The sequence below is a fragment of the Rattus norvegicus genome, chromosome 6 (genome assembly GCF_021556685.1).
Source record: "Rattus norvegicus strain SHRSP/BbbUtx chromosome 6, alternate assembly SHRSP_T2T, whole genome shotgun sequence".
In the NCBI taxonomy this organism is placed as follows: Eukaryota; Metazoa; Chordata; class Mammalia; order Rodentia; family Muridae; genus Rattus; species Rattus norvegicus.
Window position 1 is genome coordinate 48,303,333 of NC_141539.1, and position 22,569 is coordinate 48,325,901.

Here is a 22,569-nt window from a genome sequence, read left to right on the forward strand (position 1 = left end):
TATACAGCAAACCAGTAGCCAGAATCAAACTAAATGGAGAGGAGCTTGAGTTTGAGGATTCTTATGGAAAAGTTGGGGGAAAGATTGAAGGCTTTGAAGGGGATAGGATTATCACAGGAAGATCAACAGTGTTAACTAACCTTTACCCTTGGAACTCTCAGAGACTGAGCCACCAACCAAAGAATATAAATGGTCATATTTAGGGCCCTGCCACATAGAGCTACTTTGTCTGACCACAGGAGGAGAGGATGCACCAAACCCTGCAAAGACTTTAATGCAACAGGGTGGGGATATACCCAGGTGACCCCCACCGTCTCAGAGGAGAAGGGGCAGGGGTATGGAGGGAGGGGCTCTCTTGGGGAGACCGGTAGGGTGCAGTGTTAGGGATGTAAATAAATAATTTTTAAAAACCTCATCTATTGTTTGTTTTTCATAGAATCTATGCAACAAATAAAACCCTAACAATTTGCTGTCAATTAGGAGAGATCACATTTCTAAGTGATATGCCTTAAAAGAGACAAATTTCATTGTCTCTGAGGAGTGTGGGATTACCAATAACTTTTTACTCTAGTAGTTTCTATTGTTTTCCCTCTGTAGTCATGGGGACCGTCTGGACATTATACTGTATATCATTGTTGTCTAGAACATGAGTGTACTGTACTATATAATTGGGACAGATAAGCAAGCAGTGGTGAGAATCCTGATCATTCTCTCTCTCTCTCTCTCTCTCTCTCTCTCTCTCTCCCTCTCCCTCTCTCTCTCTCTCTCTCTCTGTGTGTGTGTGTGTGTGTGTGTGTGTGTGTGTGTGTGTGTGTGTGTTAAGGCCTGAGAAAAATCCAAGGTGTTCGACACTTTCGACAGCTTCAGTCACAAGGATATCTGAGGCTGACCAGGATAAAGCACCACTTCCCACCATTGGCACAGGGAGCCTGCTATTTGTGTCAATCAACCAGTGACATCATTTGGATGTTGTACAGTTCTGTTTGGATTCTACACAGTGATGTATTGGATCCCAATGGCATTCAGGGTATGTAAACTAGGGAAGGACACTATAATAGTTCTTTTTTCATCGTTGTGACAACACACTGAAAAATAACATAGGAAAGGAAGGTTTTTGTTTTTCACAGTTTGAACTTACAGTCTGCCATGGCAGGAAAACTATGGTAGGAGCGGGAGGCAGTTGGTCACATTGGATCTGCAGTCAGAAAGCAGACTGAGATTAATGTGGGTACTCAGCTCACAATCTCTTTTCTGGTAAGTCAGAAACATCGGTCTGGGGAATAACTGGACACTTCTAGGGTGGCTCGCCCCATTTCAATGACCTTAGAAATTCTCTTATAGACATTCCCAGAGGTTTGTTTCCTAGGTGACTCTAGCTGCTGTTAATCTGTCAACCAATATTACCCATGACAGGCACCAAAGGGAGCTGTGGCCAGTCTGAAGAACCTTCAGCTAACCACTTGCTTTCCTGAGAAAGGCTAAGCCATTTGTGTTACCCCATGAGAGGAGTAGCCCCTTCCATGCTTTTTGGCCATGGCAATGATGTAGCATTATCACTTGGGATGTAAAATAGTACATGTCTAGGCTGGGTTCTGTCAGAACTACTAACTTGAAAGATTGGGTGGGCCCATCAAAAGGAGAAGTAGGTTCTCCAAGACTTGACACAGCAAAGCCAGAGAGAACAAGGAAGTTGCACAGAGGCTAGGTCTGTCCCTCATGTCACCCACTCATGTTTTGCTCATGTTTCCTCATCAGCTCTTCCCCACGATCTTCTACGAGGATGATGGCTCAATTCATTTGTACATGTAGAAACTGACTGCAGGCAGTGCTTCCCAGGGGCTGCCTGGAAGGACGGTAGCTAGGAGAAGGCCTCTGGGGACATGTTTCTGGGAGAGGGCATCTGGTCAACTCTTGGTAGGTGCAACAAAGTGCCTTAAGCTATGGTTACATGTACGTGCTGTTTGTAGCAAATCTTACTGTCACTGTAATCTTCTGGAGAGACTACAGAAGACAAAGCAATCTTGGGAAAGACTCCCGGAAGTGAGCAGAGAGTGTGAAGGCCCATGTACCGCACACTGCCACCTCTATAGAAGTGCTAGTAAGCCATTAAGAAAACAGGATGACTTTGGTATTGACACCATTTTATCTGTCATCAGTCACCCTAGCACAGGTCTGGGTGTCACAGTGGCAGATAGGAAGGTTGTGAATGAGTTCACAAGCTTCAATTATGTAGGCTTTATCTGTATACTCAATATTTAACCTGCAAGCCACAGAGACTGATAAAACTTAGTTTCTACATCAGTTATTTTTATTGGATATTTTTATTTTTATTTTTTATTTTTATTTCAAATGTTATTCCCTTTCCTGGTTTATTGTCCATAAGCCCCCATCACACCTCTGCCCCTTCTTCTGTGAGGGTGTTCCCCCTCCCCAATCATCCCTCCTTCCTGCCTCCCCACCCTGTCATTCCTCTACACTGAGAGGTCCAGCCTTGGCAGGACCAAGGACTTCTCCTTCCATTGGTGCTCAACAAAGCCATCCTCTGCTACATATGCAGCTAGAGCCATGGGTCTGTCCATGTGTAGTCTTTGGTAGTGGTTTAGTCCCTGGGAGCTCTGGTTGGTTGATATTGTTGTTCTTATGGGGTTGCAAGCCCCTTCAGCTCCTTTAACCCTTTCTCTAAGTCCTCCAATGGGGACCCTGTTCTCAGTTCAATGGTTTGCTGCTAGCATTTGCCTCTATATTTGTCATGCTTTGGCTGAGCTTCTCAGGAGACAACTAGATCAGGCTCCTGTCAGCATGCACTTCTTCGCTTCATCAATATTGTCTAATTTTGTTGGCTGTGAATGGCCATTCCTTCAGTTTCTGCTTCAAACTTTGTCTCTACATCCCCTCCTATGAGTATTTTTGTTCCCCCTTTTAAGGAGGTCTTAAACATCTGCTCTTTGGTTGTCCTTCTTCTTGAGCTTCATGTGCTCTGTGGATTGTATCTTGGATAATTACAGCTTTTGGGCTAAAATCCACTTATCAGTGAGTGCATACCACATGTGTTTTTTGTGATTGGGTTACCTTATTCAGGATGATATTTTCTAGTTCCATCCATTTGCCTATGAGTTTCATGAGGTCATTATTTTTGATAGCTGAGTAGTACTCCATTGTGTAGATGTACCACATTTTCTGTATCCATTCCTCTGTTGTAGGGCATCTGGGTTCTTCCTAACTTCTATTGTAAATAAGGCTGCTATGAACATAGTGGAACACGTGTTTTTGTTATATGTTGGGACATCTTTTGGGTATATGCCTAGGAGTGGTATAGCTGGGTCCCCAGGTAGTACAATGTCCGATTTTCTGAGGAACCTCCAGACTGCTTTCCAGAGTGGTTGTACCAGCTTGCAATCCCACCAACAATGGAGGAGTGTTCCTCTTTCTGCACATCCTGGCCAGCATCTGTAGTCACCTGAATTTTTTATCTTAGCCATTCTGACTGGTGTGAGGTAGAGTCTCAGGGTTGTTTTGATTTGCATTTCGCTGATGACTAAGGATACTGAATATTTCTTTAGGTGCTTCTCAGCCACTTGATATTCCTTAGCTGAGAATTCTTTGTTTAGCTCTCTACCCCCTTTTTAATAGTGTTATTTGTCTCCCTGCAGTCTAACTTTGTGAGTTCTTTGTATATTTTGGCTATAAGCCTTCTATCAGATGTACGATTGGTAAAGATATTTTCCCAATCTGTTGGTTGCTGTTTTGTCTTAATGACAGTGTCCTTTGCTTTACAGAAGTTTTGCAGTCTTATGAGGTCCCATTTGTTGATTCTTGATCTTAGAGCATAAGCCATTGGTGTTTTGTTTAGGAATTTTTCCCCAGTGTCCATGTGTTCAAGGTTCTTCCCCACTTTTTCTTCTATTAGTTTGAGTGTATCTGGTTTTATGTGGAGGTCCTTGATCCACTTGGACTGAAGCTTTGTACAGGACAATAAGAATGGGTCAATTTGCATTCTTCTACATGCTTATCAGCACCATTTGTTGAAAATACTGTCTTTTTCCCGCTCCATGGTTTTAATTTCTTTGTCAAAGGTCAATTGACCACAGGTTTGTGGGTTCATTTGTCTTTAATTCTAGTCCATTCATCTACCTGCCTGTCCACCACACAGGTTTTTTTCACTATTGCTTTGTAATACTGCTTGAGGTCAGGGATGTTGATTCCCTCAGAAGTTCTTTTATAGTTGAGGATAGCTTTTGCTATCCTGTTTTTTTTTTTTTTTTTTTTTTTTTTTTTTTTTTTTTTTTTTTTGCAAATTGCTCTATGAAAAACTGAGTTGGAATTTTAATGGGGATTGCATTGAATCTGTAGATTGCTTTTGGCAAAATGGCCATTTTTACTATATTAATTCTGCCAATCCTTGAGCATGGAAGGTCTTTCCATCTTCTGAGATCTTCTTCAATTTCTTTCTTCAGAGACTTGAAGTTCTTGTCACTTGCTTGGTTAGAGTCACACTGAGGTATTTTATGTTATTTGGGACTATTGTGAAGGATGTCAGCCTGTTTATTCTTTGAGTAGAGGAAGGCTTCTCATTTGCTTGAGTTAATTTTATACCCAGCTACTTTGCTGAAGTTGTTTATCAGGCTTAGTAGTTCTCTGGTGGAGCTTTTGGGGTCAGTTAAGTAGACTATCATATCATCTGCAAATAGTGATATTTTGACTTCTTTCTTTCCAAATTGTATCCCTTTGGCCTCCTTTTGTTGTCTGATTGCTCTGGCTAGGACTTTGAGAACTATATTGAATAAGTAAGGAGAGAATGGGCAGCCTTGTCTAGTCCCTGATTTTAGTCAGATTGCTTCAAGTTTCTCTCCATTTAGTTTAACGTTGGGTACTGATTTGCTGTATATTTCTTTTATTATGTTTAGGTATGAGCCTTGAATTCCTGATGTTTTCAAGACTTTTATCATGAAGGGGTGTTGATTTTTGTCAAATGCTTTCCCAGGAAGGGTCCTGCTGCTGAATGCTCCTGTGTTCCTGTATGCAGAGGGCACTAGGTAGGTTCCTCTTGGTCCAGGAATGTGAGCAGAAGTGGTGATCTCCCCTGAACTCTCAGGATTGTCTGCACTTCTGAGAGTCCAGCTCTCCCCCCATGGGATTTTGGTGCAGAGAGCTGTGGGACTGGTTCAGTTCCCTCTACATCAGTTTTAAGGAGGAAGTTGAATACATGGACCTTTGTGCCATAGAAGGAATAGAGACTCATCTTGACTGGGGTCATCAGCTTGCCTTGATAAAGTTATTTCCTGCCTCCAGGGACTACATCCCCAATACCACTATGCACCAACTTTGGCTTCCACTCAGTATCACCAAAGGCCAAAATGAGTCACTTTATTGCAAGGGAAGTACAGCAAGAGACACAGGACCAGAGAATCCACACTTTCCACATGACATCACCTGGAAGCAGAAGCTGGTAGCCTGATTGAGAGGTGGTGGTGGTGACTGGTGGGGCAGAGATGGGAGGGAGGAAGGGGAGAGGGAAGGGAGAGCTTCCTTTAAATGTGACTGAGGTTAGGAATTATGATGGTTAACCATGAATTTGATACAGTCTGGAGGAGGGTCTCTAAGAATGTCTGTGAAGAATTATCTTATGTTAGTTGATAAGAGAGGGCCCCCTAGCTGGAGATGACACTGTTTATATAGTCTGTATAAGAAGCGAGGGTGCCGAGCCGGAGCTCATATGCATTAATTCTTTGCTCTCTGCTCTTGACCGTGAGTATAATGTGACCAGTTGCTTCCAGTTCTGCTATCTTGACTTCCCTGTAATGATAGACTGTAACTGGGAACTGTGAGCCAACACTAACAATTTTCTTCTAAAATTGCTTTGATCAGAATATTTTATCACACCAATGGAAGAGAAAGTGAGACAGGAATGTTACCTGTGAGGATGCACATTTATCCTGCAGGACACATTTATACATGATGTCAGTGATGGCTGTGCTCCCTGTAAGGGTTCAGTTCTCCATAAGGAGAAGGCCTCCAGAGGAAGATACAGTCAGAGTGCCACTGAAATTTCATTTACACCAGCTACCTGGCCACTTGAAGTTTCTAACAACGATGACCAGAGGGCAAGAAAAGAGAGTATCACCTGGCAGACACAGTTGGTTCACAGCACTAGATATAAGTAAGGCTGCAGATGGAGCATGGTCCGGGGATGGATGCATTTTGTGCTCAGCTGGTATATCAGGTGTCTCTCCTATGATCTTGGGCTCGGTTGTCCCTGCAGACAGCCAACAACAGGCGTCAGAGTCTGAGAAGGGAATTGTTGAACTTTGAACATGAAAACGACACCACAGACTCACTTGTTTAAGCACTTGTACACGACAGTGAAGGATCTGCCCTTCTTGTCTTATACCATGAACAAACGTATATCATTCTTCTTTCATTTTTTTCAGTTTTATTTTTTGGTCACAGCAGAAGGAAAGTAACATAAAAATGTAACCGAGAGTCAGACAATGTTGTAGACCACCAGGTAAGTGTTCTAGACCAGCAGTAGTATAAGCCAACAGAGGGGGAATCTTTGTGTGTGTGACTGGACAGAGAATATATATATATATACATATATATATATATTCATATCTCCAAATGTCTACAATGTGTGTGGAACAGAAGATAATCCTAGGTTTCATTCCTTGCTGTCATTATCCACCTTATATTTTGAGACAGAATTTCCCATTGGCCTATAGTTGGTTTTTGCTACCTTGTGGGTTCTTCTTTCTTCCACCCTTCTCCACCCTTTCTTACTCTTTCAACCCCTAATACTACATAGGAGAGAAAACATATGGTATAAAGGGGGTATATGTTTTTTAAAGACATGAAAAATTCCGAAATTGTCACTACTTTGGCCTAGAACTTGGTAAGTATGTTCAATTTGACGGGCCACCCACTCACAAGGCTTTGCCCACGTCTTCCCTGACACTGGGATTGCAACCACTTGCCACAATGCCCTGCCTTCTCATGTGGGCTCAGATTTGCCTGTTTATGTAGCAAGCACTTCATCATCTGAGCCTTCTTCCCAGTCTGAGGCAGAGGGATCTTGAATCAGTTATGAAGGAGAGAGTGATGAGTACTGGATGGAGCTTGAAGATAAGTGTAGCAGGCAGACTGCCATTGACTCTACTAGCCATCTGTGACTATGCCCATGAAAATGGCTGAGTGGGCCCGTAGGTAAAGGTGATTGCTATCAAGCCTGACGGGACCCACATGGTGGAAGGAGAGAACTGACTCCTAAAAGTTGTCTTTTGATTTCCACATATGCACTCTGATAATCAAGTGCTCCAACACATACACAGACAATAGATAAGTGGGTTTTTTTTTTGTTTTTGTTTTTTGTTTTTGTTTTTTTTTTTAAATAACAGGTTGCCAGTCATTCTTGAGGCAACAGTGATCTCAGGCAGCTCTTCACTTCTGCTTCTGGCTTCCTCTTAGACTCTGATCTGTTAAGTCCTCATTTCAAGAATCAAAACAAACCTCCGAGTTATTAGATGTGTATAATGGTTACTATGAATACTTAGCCTTGCATACAACAAAATAGAATTCCCAGAGGCAATTGTTAGCCTCCCAATTATTGATAATGTTGAGATTTAGCATCTCTGTATATGGACTCTGCTGGGAGTAGGTCTCATGATAACAACCACTATAAACTGTGAGGCTGGACTACAGGATGCAGGATTGGTCAGTGTTTGTCACCTTCACAGGTACCAGTGTCACCCAGGAAACCTCAGCTGAGTCTATGGGGTATTGTATTGATTAGTGATTGATGTCAGAGGGTCATCCTGAGGTCCTGGCTTGTATAAGAAAGCAAGCTGGATAAGCAAGGGGAAGCAAGCCAGTAAGCAGAGTTCCTCTGGCACCTTTGCTTCTGTTCCTGCCTCTAGCTAGGTTCCTGTCTGGAATTCTTGCTATGATGTTCCTTTGTGGAAGACTATAAGCTGCAAGATGAAAGAGATCCTTGCTTTTGGTCAGTGTTTAATCAGAGCAGTAGAAATTAAGCTAGGAAAGTAATTAAACTCCAGGAGGTTCAGTTGAGAGGGACACCGGGGGTGGGGGGATAAGAGGGAGAGAGGGAGAGAGATCAATCAACATTTATCAGATGTTGTTCCCAAACTATTTCAACAATTGCCTTGCACAACACAATTGAGACAATAAAATTGAAAATAAATTAAAGCCATTTAAACAAATGTTTTACGGAGCAAAGATTCATGATTTGAATATTTATGATGGCAAAATCAGATTAAGTTGCCGACCCCCCCTCCCCCATCTGTCATCCATGATGCGAAGCCCCTGGGAGTAAGTTAGCTAGGGTTTGTGGCATGTTTTGCTTAAATAGAAATAAACTAATCGCATTTCCAAGCTTGTAAAATAGTTCATTAAGTAGGGGAGGCAGCAATAATGGCACCCCGCCCTCAAGAAGCATATGATCAGCAATGCAGGCCGAGGGGAATCGAGTATGGTTCAACGTCTAAATAAATAGTCTCTAAAGAGTAAAAAAACAAGATAACAGATTTTATACAGCTGAGGACCGTGTTTTATATTGACTTTTAAAAATACTGTTAATTTGAAAATAAGTTTAAAGTGTTTTGACACTGTCTCAGAGAAGCCTGAGTGCTACAGGTATTAATTCTATAGGACTGTCCTTCCTTATATCAGGGTCTTTGATAGACACCCGACATCTTCTCTCCTCTCTGACTATTACTTCTGCTTACCTTGTTGTCATTCTGTTTATGACACTTTAATCTCTTGGTCCCTTTGCCATTATTTTCTGCTCACCCTGACTATATTACTTTTATGCCTTTATGACCAGACTATTAAATGAAGCAACTTGGGAAAGAAGGGTTTGTCTTGGTTCACGTTTCAGACTTCAGAGTAGTGTTGTTACTTTTATCCCCTCACCATACAACCCCAGATATAACTCCATATCCTCACCTTGGGTTTCATTTATTTCATAGTACTGGATATTGAATCCAGGGCCTCATCAATGCTGGGCAAGCACCTCACCACTGGCCTGGATTCCCGGCCATCAGCTTCTGTTGTTAATTTAAGGCAAGTTCTTTATTTAGTTGCCCAGCTGGCCTTGAACTTATTCTGTAAACCACAGAGACCTTGAACCTGGGATCCTCCTGCCTCAGACTGGACTCCCATATTGCCAAAGTTCTGGGCTTATGCCACCAGGCCTGTCTCAGCATCCTTAATTTAATTGAGTGTGCAAAGTCCCTTTGCCCAATGTAATAACACAGTGACATGTCTTGAGGATGGGCATGTGCCCAGGCTCTTCGATGGTCCATTGTTCAGCAGCCATTTTTCTTTTACCTCACTTTTTTTTCCTGTCAATTTTTAGGACATTTGAAACTTGGCCTTTGGTTCCTGGTCCCATTTTCGTCTCTAGTCAAATTTTAGAAAAGGCACTCACTAAGGGCCATTATGGTTTTAATCACTATCTATATTGGAACTCAAATCTGTGTCCAGTTTGAGCTTGTCCTTAAGCTCCATGCTTGTGTCAATGTCTAATCTGTCTACAGAGTCTACAGTTCACTTGGATGTCCACTGCAGAGGATGAAACCAATGAGAAGCTATGGCTCCCAGGCGTGGTGAAAAAGTGGGTGTCAGACTGGGAGACAACACAGGGAGCTGCCCTGGTGTAGGATGATGGAGAATTGAGGTGTCAGTTAGCCAGGGCTCGTGTTGATGGAAGTGGACAGTGTAACACACAGCTGGGGTGAAAGGGGAACTGGACAGGGGAAGTAGGTAGGGCCATATTACAAACCTTTGTTGTTTACTTTCGTTGTAACAAGCAGCTACCCAGGGAGTTTAAACACAAGGTGGTGGCCAGCAGCCCTTGCCAGATGTGTCACATGGCTAAGGAAATTGGAAAAACACAAGTTCCTCATACCCACAAGTAAGTACCTAAGTGTCACCTAGAGGGACAGACATGTAAAGAACAAGTCACGTACAAGCAAGGCAAACCGAGCGTTAACTAACATTGAACCTCTCTCTTGGAGGACTGATCACCTGAGCACCGTTGGGAAGTACCTGGACATCAGATGCTATAAGCTGACAGTCAACTGAAAGGCACTCTACCAACCCTCCCCACAAAGGAGAACACGGTTGACCTCAGCCAGATCACAGCAACATGGGGCGTGTCACACTTTTTCAAGAACAGTGGGAAGGAAGTTTGCTTCACCCAGAAAGAAGCAGCTCTATTTTCCTAAGTGGGAAGTTAAGGCTTGATCATTGCGTGCAGGTGATTATTTGTAGCTCAGAGAGTCCCAGGGTGTCCTTGGCTCTGCTGTGCCTTTGCTCACTCGCCTGCTGTCTCCTTGATTTCTTGATTTCATTAGGAGATAGGAGCTTGTAATACTGTGGAGAAATGTAAAGCTATTAGCAGGTCATTGTTGAAGTCAGAGCATGCCCTGTTAAGCTTCTTAGAAAACCAGTGGCAGCCAATGATATAGGGATTAAGCTCTCTCTCTCTCTCTCTCTCTCTCTCTCTCTCTCTCTCTCTCTCTCTCTGTGTGTGTGTGTGTGTGTGTGTGTACTTTGTGAATGGGTCATGAACAAATCTGTCATGAGGAACTTAAATGTGATAAGTTCTGTCAGTAAGGGCGCATGGGCTTGATGAATTCAATTACTTTTCCCCACTTGCCTCTCCTTTTCTCTATTTTTCCAGACCCGAAGCACCATTTCCAAATGTTTCTCTGTCACCTTAGAGCAATGTTGGATAGACATCCAGGTGTTCCTGGGCTTCTGCTAATACTTAGAGTTGAAAGGATAAGTGGATACGGTGGTCGGACTAGAGGATGGACAGATAAATGATAAAACATCATTTTAGGGCGTGTCTGTGAAATTCAGGGTGTGTGTCTGTGTCTGTATGCACATGTATGTGCACCTATGTGCATAGTCAGACTGCTCATGCCTATGTGTAACCATTCTGAGGCCAGAGGAAGACCTCAGGTGTTTGAAAGTGTCTGCCCCTGTGATCCCTGGAAGTCAGATTCTGACTCTAGGGTCACTCGGGTTGCCTGACCAACTCAAGCAAAAAAGATCAGCACGATGAGCTAGGGCTACTTCTTTCCCTCCTTCTCCTACACACCCTGAGGGCTGTGGGTGCACCAGTCTAATGGTGAGAACCATACAGGCATTGGTAGCCTGGTCTTCCTTCCCCCTGGGTGCAGTTTTCTAAGTAGTGACTTTGGACAAGTGTCTCAGTCTGTTCTTGTCCTGGTTATAGCGGGAGGAATGAGCATACGGTGAGCTTTATAGGTCATTGCTGGGACATGGCAGCTACTCCTGGCTTTCTGTTATCTCTACTTCCAACTTCACCTCCCTTTATCTTTGTTCCTAAGCAATTGAACAGCTGACACCTCTCCCTCAAGGTCCTTGAGTCCCAGCAGAGGACTTCACACCCAGGCTGGCGAGCCTTTTGCTCAGAAGGAACAGCGGGCTGGCGGGTGTTCCCTTCTTGTTTAACAGTTATTTTTAGCTTTTCTAAAAGCTTTTCACTCACTCCAAGTCTTAAAAAGAACGAAATTCTTCCAAAATGCAAATGTTCTGACAGGAGTTGAGAAGAATGGCTTTTTCTCTTCCCCAAACAATCCCTCACTGACATCCACAGGGTGAAGGGGAAGCTGGGGTGTAGGGACACCAGATCCCAGGAGCTAGGGCAGTGGGCTCTGTGAGCTTGTAGTGGGTGAGCTTTCTCAATCAAATTGGTCCAGAATATTTTGAGGTGATCTCTGCATGGCTGTATGTGTAGGGTGTGCATGTGACAGAATCATGAGGTAAACAAAGGGTTCCTTCTCACCAACCATCCTCTGGGTACATGTGACTTTAGGTCACAAGGCTCTGTGGGTGGCATTAGAGATAGTCAGAGAGCCCCCCAAAGATGAAATGAAAGATTACCCCAAACTGAAGCAACAGATGGCATAGCTGTCAAGAGTTACTTCGAGATGGCCCAGAGGTTAATGTATACTGCTCTCATGGAGGACCAGAGTTCCACCCCTAGCACCCATGCTGCATGGCTCACAACCACACACAACTCCAGCTCCAGGATTCAGTGGCCTTTTCTGGCCTCCATAGGCATCTTTAATCACATGGGATTTTTCCTGTCAAGCACATAAACACATTCAAAACAAAATCTTTCAAAAAGTCTCTTCAAGATGATGTGGTCCAGCTGCAAAATGTTCATGTTTATCGCCCCTTCTGTCTGCTCCACCAGCTATGAGGTACTTTGTCCTCAATGGTCACTTGTCCCTTGGACTCCCGTGGTATGAGCTTCACACCAGACACAACTACCATGGAGGACAAGATGGTGAGTCACGTCCACACATACTCCTCCTTAGGGTGACAGGAAAGAGGGAGAGTCCCTGGGTAAATGGCACCTTATTGTTGTCCTTACTCTTTAGGATTGTCTTGAAATTGGGTCTAATTTATATTTCTAATTCCCTAGAATTAAGTGCAATCTAGATGCTTGGTAACTGCTGAGATGTTGGATCTCAGACTTTTTGATTTGTGTCTTTCAGAGCTAATTCAAAACTGAAATTATATAATATTAATGTTCTAAAATAATGATTAGGCCCCCTATCTTGGTGAAAAACAGCATGAAATGGTGAGGAACATTAGTTTCATTTACATCAAATTCAAAGCACAGTTGCGAATGCAGCCTCTTCAAGGGGATGCCTATCATTCCTTTGCAGAGATTGGTTATTTCTATCAACATTGGTGAGATTGAAGACTATCTTCCTCCAGCCTGCAATGCTTTGTCCCATTTTCCAGAGGCAGATGTCTGAGTGAACTTGTTAGGTATGGGGAGGGAGGCAAAGTCTCCTTCTCTCTTGTCCTGTATGCAGCTCACTTTTTTTTTCAATTGAAAGTATGGAATGATGTCACTCCTTTGGTAAAGTTTTAGGAGACAGCTTTGTGTAGTCACAGTTGTTTCTCAATACTTTGAGACCAGCTGAGAGCTGAGGTCCTTGCAGTCACGATATGATAATGCTGAGATATGTGGACTTAAGTCTGAATTCAGAGCAGCCTGTGAGACTGTAGAGAGATGCAGGAGGTTTGACTCAATGGTAGTGTCTTGTATGCCGCCTTCTTCTTCTTCTTCTTCTTCTTCTTCTTCTTCTTCTTCTTCTTCTTCTTCTTCTTCTTCTTCTTCTTCTTCTTCTCCCCCTCCTCCTCTCCTCCTCCTCCTCTTCTTCCTCTTCCTCTTCCTCCCCGCCCCTTCCCTCCCTCCCCCAAGAAAAGTTTTCAAGTTTCATATTTTAGCATGTATAATGTTCACTGTAATAGATTCTCACAAAAAATAAAAGCTTGGATGAAGAGTACTTTGTTTTATTGTAACAAAACTTGCAAATAAGGAACACTACACACTGAAATTAATCAGATCCAAAGACTTAACATCTTAATAAACTCCTGTACAGTTAGAATAATCTTGCTATGGAATTATTTATTTAATCCACCACCAAAACACCAACAACAAAATCTATGTCAACATTATCCCTGGAAAAATAATTAGCTTTATATCTTTTTTCCAAACTCGTATCTGTCACCTGTACTCAGTCCTTTCGTACCCTCTAATATTTAACCATTTTTTTGTTCAAGGATTGTTTTACTGAGATTTTTTTTGCCTCCTGTCTTCATAATTTTACTTGTCAGTCTCCCCAATTTTTATTTCTCAAATCTTCTTATAGAGCAGATAATAGATAAGCACATCTTGAATTCTATTGACCTTTTGGTAAAACATAAAATCCTTTGCTAAGTGAATGGGAACTTCTTGATCAATGATCAGCATGTAAGTCATAGAAACTCATAAACTGTGTGGGATCCCCATGAATGTGAAACACATGGCTTCCCCCATTGCCTTCCCTGTCTTTCTCACGACTGTCACAGACCTGGAAGCTTTTGCAATGATGTGTGCCAGTGCACAGAGTCTCAGGTCGTTAAGCAGAAATTGACTGGCATCTGGGGTGTGGAGACATTTTGCCCACAGAATATGGCCTCGTTCACTTGGGATGAGTCATGTCTCTAAGTCTTGGCCCAGGAGTGAGCAGTTGGATGTTCCAGGGAATTCTGCCCTGGTTTCCACCAACCATGAAATGCTCTTTTTGGAAGTGATGGGATTAAGGAATAGTGCAGAAGGTCCTACATTTTTGCTTGTTTTAAAACTAACTGATCACTCTCTCTCTCTCTCTCTCTCTCTCTCTCTCTCTCTCTCTCTCCCCCCACCCCCCCATCTCTGTATATTATTTAGGGATTCTATTGCTGTGAAGAGACAGCATGACCAAGGTGACTGTAATAAAATAAAATATTTAAATAGGGCTTTCTTACAGTTTCAGGGGGTTAGTCCAGTATCACGACAGGGAAGGTAGCCATATGTAGGCATGGTGCTGGTGCTGGAGGAGTGGCTGAGAGCCTTACATCCTGATCCACAGGCAACAAGTAGAAAGCCATTTGGCCTGGTCTGGAATTTTAAAACTCAAAGCCCACTTCCCCAGTGAGATATCTCTTCCAAGAAGATCATACCTTCTCAAACAGTTCTGCAACTGGGGACTAAGCATGCAAATGTATGAGCCAATGGGGGTTATTATCCAAACCACCACAGTGAGGATGATTGAATATGGAACTCAGTTGATGCCAGGGGAGCACCCCACTACTGAGCTACATCTACACCCAAAACTTCTTCAGAACCTGTTTTTCTTCTGTGTTGGGGACAGCTCTTAGAATCTTACACATAGGCTATGACTTTTCTAGACTACTATGAATTTGCTTGCTTTAAATCACACTCAGTCATCTCCCTCAGGCATCTGTTGCCACATTTATGAGCAAATGTTAAACAAACAAAAAAAGATTGGTTTTCTATCCATTCTCCACCTGTAAGTCACAGATCAACTAGACTAGGCATATATTATTATGTTATTATGTGTTATCCTAGGATCTTGAAAATGACGTAGCTGATAAAATGCTTGCCATGAAGCCATGAGCATCTGCATTTAGATCCCCAGCACCCTGAGTGGCCTGGCCTGCACCTTTAATTTTAGCCCTGAGGAAGTAGCCAGTCAACCCAGTTCAGTGGATAAGTTCCATTCTACCTCAGAACTAGACAGTGATCAAAGAAGAGGCCCCACACCAACCTTTGTCCTCCACACTCTCTTACACACACACACACACACACACACACACACACACACGTACACATGAACATGTGTATAATATATGTACATGAAAAATAAATTTAGACAAAATTTATATATATTTTTGAGAACCCGATAACTTTGGCTGAAATTTGGGAATTGCCTATGCCCTTTTGACACTCTGGTGAAGGAATTTGACCTTAGAGCTTGATCCTGCGGACAAGCCCAGATTTGCACAGTGTTCACAGCTCTAGGCTTGACAAGCAGTGTCGGGAGGCCACTTGTCACCAGCTTCTTTTTCAGTTAAAGGGAGAAGAATGCCGAGGGTGCCCTTCTCAAGTGCCCGGCTTGTTTTTAAAAAGAAAGTACGTTTGGAGTCAACCAGGTAGGGTTCTCCATGTGCATGGCTACGGTCACCCATAGTTTGCTTCACCTCTGTGGCGGATCCTTCACGATTATTCTATCAGTTTCCAAAGTGAATACGCATATGATTGGGTACACGAGGAGATGGGCCTGCTGGGAAGGTCAAGCAGTTGGTCCAGGGCCCTACAATTGACCAGTCAATGGCAGACTAGGGCTCAGAAGCCAGGGTGACTGAATGTAGAGCCTCAGTCATCCCTCTCTGGCATTCACAGATCTGTGAGGGGAGGAGTTTGGATACCCATAGACTTTCATCAGGGTTTATGTCTGGTATCGCACGGTCCGTGTGCCGCTGTGGATCGCTAACCCCTACACTATTCTACCCCATGTTGAAGAGTTGTTTCATGTCTCAGTATAACGGAAACTTCCGTCTCCCACCAACAGCCGACCTTCTATTAGCTGGAGAGAGCAGCTCACATGCCAGTGATTCAGTATTATTTGTTGTTGAGCAGGCTTGCCACCCACCTGCGTGTTCCCTTCCGCTCAGTTCCCTCCCTCACACTTTAAGACGGGGAGTTGCAGGGGATAAACCATAAGGCCCTTGTTAATTGCAAATTAATAGTGCCAGGAATATATACAGATGGTACCTGAAGTCGGTTGCCGATGGCATCATATTCTATGCTGTTTTCCTTTCCCGTAACTCGACCGTTCATCAAGGAAAGAAGAGTAGGCCTCAGCGCCTGTTCAGCTCAGCCCCTGTGCGGGAGGAAACACATGCTTTATCTCTGCTTACCTCTGTGTTTATCTTATAAGCTGGGTGGATTTTGCTTTATTTGCTTATTAATTTTAAGCGGTTTCGTGTTTCATGCTTTATAGGACCCAGGTGCAGCTCCCTGCCCAGGCGTACTGTGTGTAACTGATGAGAATTTCCTAGTCAATATTGTGTTGCGTTGGTTTGTGCATTCTAAAGCATTTCCCCATGGCCTGGCAGTGTATCAAGATCACGTGGTCACATTTGTGCTTTGATTGGCACTTTGAGGACAGTCATCAAATGACGTTTTTTGGTTTTTTTTTTTTTTGTGTTTGTTTCAAGATTTTATTTTATTTTTTTAAGAAAAAAAAAGTCAACTGCTAGAGTCAATTAATTAAATGCAAAACCCAGCATCTGTAATACAGAATAACCACTGTGCCAAACTAGATGACCCAAGAAAAAGCTCATGCTCCATTTGCCCAGAGCTCACGGTGACTCTAACTGCAAAGATTCCACGCTGTTTACATGCATGGCTCCTTGGAAGATACACTCTCTTCCAAGACTCTGAGCAAACAATAGACTTTTCACTTTAGAATGAGCAATACTAACTTGGATATCATGATAGACCTTGGAGTTGATTTCAAGTGTAATTGCTAATGGCAACAAGACTGTCTTTGCTTATGTCACTGCAAAAGAGATTTTGAGTTGTCCTGGACAATGATCTTGGGGTCCTGGTGAGTCTCCAGGGCTGTGATTGGATCCTTCTAGAGAGAAGGTAGGTCAGCAGAGAATGCATCCTGTGAGCAGAGCACAGAGGTGGTCAGACGGGGTATAATGAATACCCAAGGCCGCTATTTTCAGGCTGGGAACTCGAAGACTGGCAAGGCTTCTAAAACAGGGTCCTGATAACAGTTTGGAAGCAGAACGTGGGGCCCAACTCATGTGCTAACTTCTAATACCTTCCCACATCCCTTCCCCCCATTTCTTCTCTCTCTCTCCTCTGAGCAGCTGGGTCTCCACCCCTTGGGAGCCCCCTACCCCTCACCCCGCCCTGGCACATTAAGTCTCTGCGAAGTTAGGCTCATCTTCTTCCACTGAGGCCAGACAGGGAAGCCCAGCTAGAACACATCCCACAAACAGGCAACAGCTCCTGGGATAGCCACCGATCCAGTTCAGTTGTTCGGGACCCACATGAAGACCAAATTGCACATCTGCTACATATGTACTGGGAGGCCTAGGTCCAACCGGTATATGGTCTTTGGTTGGTCTCTGAGTGTCTCAAGGGTCCAGGTTAGTTGACTCTGTTGGTCTTTCTGTAGACTTCCTATCCCCTTTGGGGCCACAATCCTTTCTCCTGTTCTTCCACCAGAGTCCCCAAGCTCCATCCACTATTTGGCTGTGGGTGTCTGCATATGTCTGAGTCAGCTTCTGGATGGAGCCTCTCAGAGGACAGCCATGCTAGATCCCTGTCTGCAAGCATAACAGAATATCATTAATAAGTGTCAGGAATTGGTACTTGCCCATGGGCTGGGTCTCAAGTCGTCTGTTCTCTCAGTCTCTGCTCCATCCTCTATCCTTGCATTTCTTGTAGACAGGATAACTTTTGGGTGGAAAGTTTTGTGGGTGGGTTCCTGTTGCTCCTCTGGGGTTCCTGCCTGACTACGGGAGGTAGCCTCTTTAGGTTCCATGTTCCCAATGATGTGAGTCAGAGGGGTTAGTCTTAACACAATGCAACTATTCTCAGGAAGCCACAGAAACCCCTTCTTCTATCTAATAAGGAATAATTACCCCACATGGCTGCAGTCCACCTGCTGCTCAGGCAGCCCCTTGGAACTGGTCAGGGTGTCTTTCTGTAGCAGTTATATCAAATTTTAAGAGCCCCATGAGCCCTGTCTACACTAACTCTGTAAACTTGGCCAACAGCGTGATAAATCCTCACCATGCATAAGTTCAATTGCATCTTCGGCAGCTGTCTTTCAACTCTCAAATTAAACTTGAAAGCGGTTTTTCTTACTGTGGGGAGGAAAAAGTGCTAGGGTGGAGGGGAGATAATCTTTTGGGCAAACTAACAGATAAGGGTCTACCAGCTGACGAAATACCTAATCTCTGTATCACAGCCAAGGCATTTTTCCCAAGCCAGAAAATGTCTTCTTACTTTCAGTGTGATTTTCAAGATGGAGATCGGATATTAAAATGAAACTGGCACTTATTTGTAAATAGAAACCTCTCTCTCTCTATCTCTCCCCCTACACACACACACACACACACACACACACACACACACACACACACATTGCATTTCCTAAATTTTTATGAGGTTATAAAGATGCCCAAGGAACAAAACTTGTCTAATGGTAATAGAGTAATGAGGCTATTTCTAAACAGCATATTCAGAATATTAATTGTTGGGGAGATAACTATCCTGTCACTTCAGGGCCTATGTTGAGGCTTAAAATCAGAGCTGGTGAATTAATGCACCCGTTCATTATATAGCCAGAAGCTGCATCATTTACCAGTTCTTTGTGGCTCAAGTCAGAGGCTGTATTTTTCCGAATCTCCCCAGGGTTATGAACCAGATCGAGAAGCTGTATCATTCCACAAAATAGTATGTCAAGGTTCTTTCCTCTCACACTGCCACACTGCACAGATTTTCTTATTAATAGGTCTTATGCTGGGACGCTTGTAGGTCCTCTCTCCCCCTCCAACTCCTCTCCCCCCTTCCCCTCCAACTCCTCTCCCCTCCTCTTCTTCCTGCGCTCCCTCCACCACAGGATGCTCTTCTTGGAGTCTGCCACCTGCTGAGGAACTATAGCAGGAGCTTGCCCACACCCAGGTCAAGCCATGTAGACGACCACCCAGATATCAGCTGCTGAAAACGGGGTGCTCTCTGGCTATCTTGACTTCGCTGGAAGTACTGTTTCCTGGGGCGAAGCCACAGGCTGTGGCATCTTCTAGACAGCACAAGGGGACACTAGGAAGAAAAACACCAAATTCCTATCTTGTTTACAGATAACAACTCTAAGTACAGCTTCTTGTACTATACAACCAGTTTGGACCTCGTTCCAACATTTTACTTTCAATGAATTTTAGTGATGTTTTATCTGAATGAACAGCAATGTTCCAGGCTTGGGACCACAATCACAAATGATGTTTTCTTTAGAGCCATTACCAGGGGCAGAAGGATAAATCCTGGTTCTCCAGGTAGGTTTCTTTCTATCCAAACAGCTAGGCAACATCCTTCTTTTATTTTGTTATTTTGTTTTATTTTTAAAGTTTTTTTTAGCTTTATTGGCATATACTAATTACACATAATACTGGGTTTTATTGCGACATTTTTTTGTAGGTGTCTATAATGAGCTTTGATCTATGTTCTTCCTCTCTCACTGCCAGGGACCCTTTCCTCTTCCCTAACTAACTGTGATGGTTTGTATAAGCTTGGCCCAGGGAGTGACACTGTTAGGTAGGTGTGGCCTTGTTAGAGTAGGTGTGGCCTTGTTGGAGTAGGTGTGGCCTTGTTAGAGTAGGTGTGGCCTTGTTGGAGTAGGTGTGACCTTGTTGGAGTAGGTGTGTCACCGTGGGCATGGGCCTTAAGACCCTAGTCCTAGCTGCCTGGAAGACAGTCTTCTCCAGTTTGCCTACAAAACAAGATGTAGAACTCTCAGCTCCTCCTGTACCATGGCTGCCTGGATACTGCCATGTTCCCACCTTGATGATAATGGACTGAACCTCTGAACCTGTAAGCCAGTCCCAATTAAATGTTACCATTTATTTATAAGACCTACCTTGGTCATGGTGTCTGTTCACAACAGTAAAACCCGAATATCCCACTTTCATTTTCATGGTGTGTGTGTGTGTGTGTGTGTGTGTGCACACACATGATGAAATGAATCTCTTAGGATTGGTTACAGGATCATGTTACAGTTTAGGGGTTACTTACAGTAGCGTGGGCAGTGTGCCAGCGGCTACATTACTGAAGAAAATGTCTTCACTACCCAGCAAACTATTAAGCGCCTGAAGATCCTCAGGGAGGGCTGGACCTCAGGTGATTTTGTTTTACCATTTCATCCCTTTTCATTTATTTTACTTCATTTTCCTTGCCGGCTAGCATTTGCTCTCTGACACCCACAGGAAGTTGAGAAAACCATGAGCATGCTTGCATTTCCCTATAGGATTTTCGAGCAGCCAGAGAAACCCAGCGAGTGTTTTGAGTACTCTCTGGATTCATTCATTTCACTTCTCCAGCCAGGAAGACAGGGCTCAGCCCTGGAAGGCTCCACGGAAGGCACTGCCAGCTGCATATGTATCCAGCCTCACTGGTGTGTGTTTGGGAGACAGAATCTTCACACCTTTTGGAAGGAGTTGGGTGAGTATCTGAGCGGCGAACACAGGAAGCTCCGACGTTTGAAGACTCAGGACTCTGTGTTCCAGGACACCACCTACATTCCAACATGCGGCTTTGTGGCAGGTTTTATTTTCCTCTGAGTGAATTAATCACCAATGTGTTCTAGGACTGGCCTTCTCCGCATAACTGTGCCGAGAGCATGTGGTTCTTATTTAGACAATCCTTGATTCCCTCCGTTGCTTTTATGGTAAAGCTTTTTAGATCAAGCATTGTTCATTAGATTAGCTCCTTTTCTAAAAGACAATGGTATTTAAAAGCCCCCTGTTTAAAAAAAAAGTATCCAAGGCAAGCCATGGGGCTGAGGAGGATGAGAGCTGGAGTCACTCCATGGGGACAGGCAACATTGGAATCATTTACAGGCAAATGAAAAGCATTCTTTTTGCTAATAAAACAGATTCAGTTCAACCTCCTCTGTTGGTGCCAGAGTATAAGTTAGCATATTTCCAACACTTTTAGCCTCCTGTCCCAACTTACAAAAGAGAATGAACTTGAGATTCTCAATGCTGTGGACTTTCATTTGCTGAGCAGAGCAGCCAGAGGCTGTTATATCTGTCAACTCAGCACAGCCTAGAGTCACCTGAGAGGAAGTTTCAATTAAGGGATCTCATAGAACAGACTGGTCTGTGGGCATGTTTGTTGGGGACTGTCTAAATTGATATTGATGCAGGAGGGCTCAGCCTGCTATGGGCAGCACCATTCCCTAGGAAGGTGATCTTGGACTGTATAAAATAGCTAAGCTGGGAGTGAGCCAGCAGCATTCTTTCACGATTTTTTGCTTCAAGTTTTGGCTTGAGTTCCTGCCCTGACTTCCCTCAGTGATGGAATGTGACCTCCTCAACATGTAAGCAGGGTAAACCCATTCCTCCTCTTGCTCTTGGCCATGGTATTTGTGGCAGCAACAGGAATAAAACTGGAACAGTGACTTTGGAAGTTCACAATAACATGGGTTTCTCAGTCTCCAGACTTGGGAGAACAGCCAGACACCTTTTTCATTGCGCTCTCTGATGCGAGGGGTGTCCTTTTTGCCTCCTTAGCCAGGCACTGTGACTGCTATTTGCACATGGAATGAAAGTCTACTGAAAGGAAGACCTACAGAGACATATGGAGGAGTGCAGAGATGGGCTAAAATGGTTTTAAAATCATTCCGAATGTTTGCTTTCTAGACGGGCTTGCAATGTTCTTTATTGAATCACTTGTACCCTGATGTTTTTTGTCCTTATTCCAGTAGAGGTGAAAATTGGTGAAAACCCCTGGTGTGTGGCTTAGGGGTCCTTGGAAGAATTGGCAGGAGTGAACCCAGACTTTTAACTTTACTAGAATCAATTCAGACCAACGGATGCTCTTCCTTTGTCTTTCTTATGGGAGGGCACAAGAGATGCCTTCATGCTTCTATGTCTCCTTTGGTTGTGGCTCTTAGCTGAGCTGGCTTGAAAGTGTGTTCTTGTAATAGGGGACAGTAGTGAGGCCTCATGGGATTGGCATCATGACAATGCATAGATACAGGAGGGCTAGACAGTGAATGGGCTGTAAGCAGCCTTTTGCCACACTCTTTCTGTGAAGCCCATCTCTTCTCTTCCTCTTATCTCTTCTTTCTTTGGCCTTACAAAATTGCCTCCTCCAATTCCTACTCCTCTCTTTCTCCTTTCCCCCCTCAATCATACCTGAAACATTTTGGAGATTGCATGCATGTCACCAGAAGCTACAGAAACCCATAGTTCTGGTGATACTCGAAGCACACCGATTTCCCCCTTTCCTTCTCTTTATCCCAGGAAATCATAAACCTGCAGGCTTCGGCTCCTTTATCTGTGAACACACACCACACATGACAGCATGGCCTCATAAGGCTGACGCCACATTCAGCTTCTCAGCAGCATGGAGCCTGAGTGACTTCTTGA

The 22,569-nt window shown here is 43.8% G+C and overlaps 1 protein-coding gene across 12 annotated transcripts in view; it reads left to right on the plus strand.

Moving 5' to 3' along the window:
• Positions 1-22,569, plus strand: part of LOC102557053 (uncharacterized) — a 177,811-nt gene that overhangs the window by 32,418 nt on the left and 122,824 nt on the right. For 4 of the 12 annotated variants that reach the window (XR_015622307.1, XR_015622309.1, XR_015622308.1 and 1 more), the window contains exon 2: positions 20,515-20,635. Coding sequence is in view for 3 of the 12 variants with exons in the window: in XM_087554935.1 (XP_087411061.1) it covers positions 12,248-12,340; positions 20,515-20,635 (214 nt within the window). In the remaining 9 variants the exon portion in view is untranslated. Of the gene's footprint in view, positions 1-823; positions 1,028-1,755; positions 1,915-4,904; positions 5,034-5,324; positions 5,463-6,428; positions 6,506-8,981; positions 9,076-9,474; positions 9,929-10,031; positions 10,274-12,247; positions 12,341-19,838; positions 20,009-20,514; positions 20,636-22,569 lie in introns of those variants that run through there. The other 8 variants (XR_015622304.1, XM_087554935.1, XM_087554933.1 and 5 more) reach the window with 6 other exon arrangements.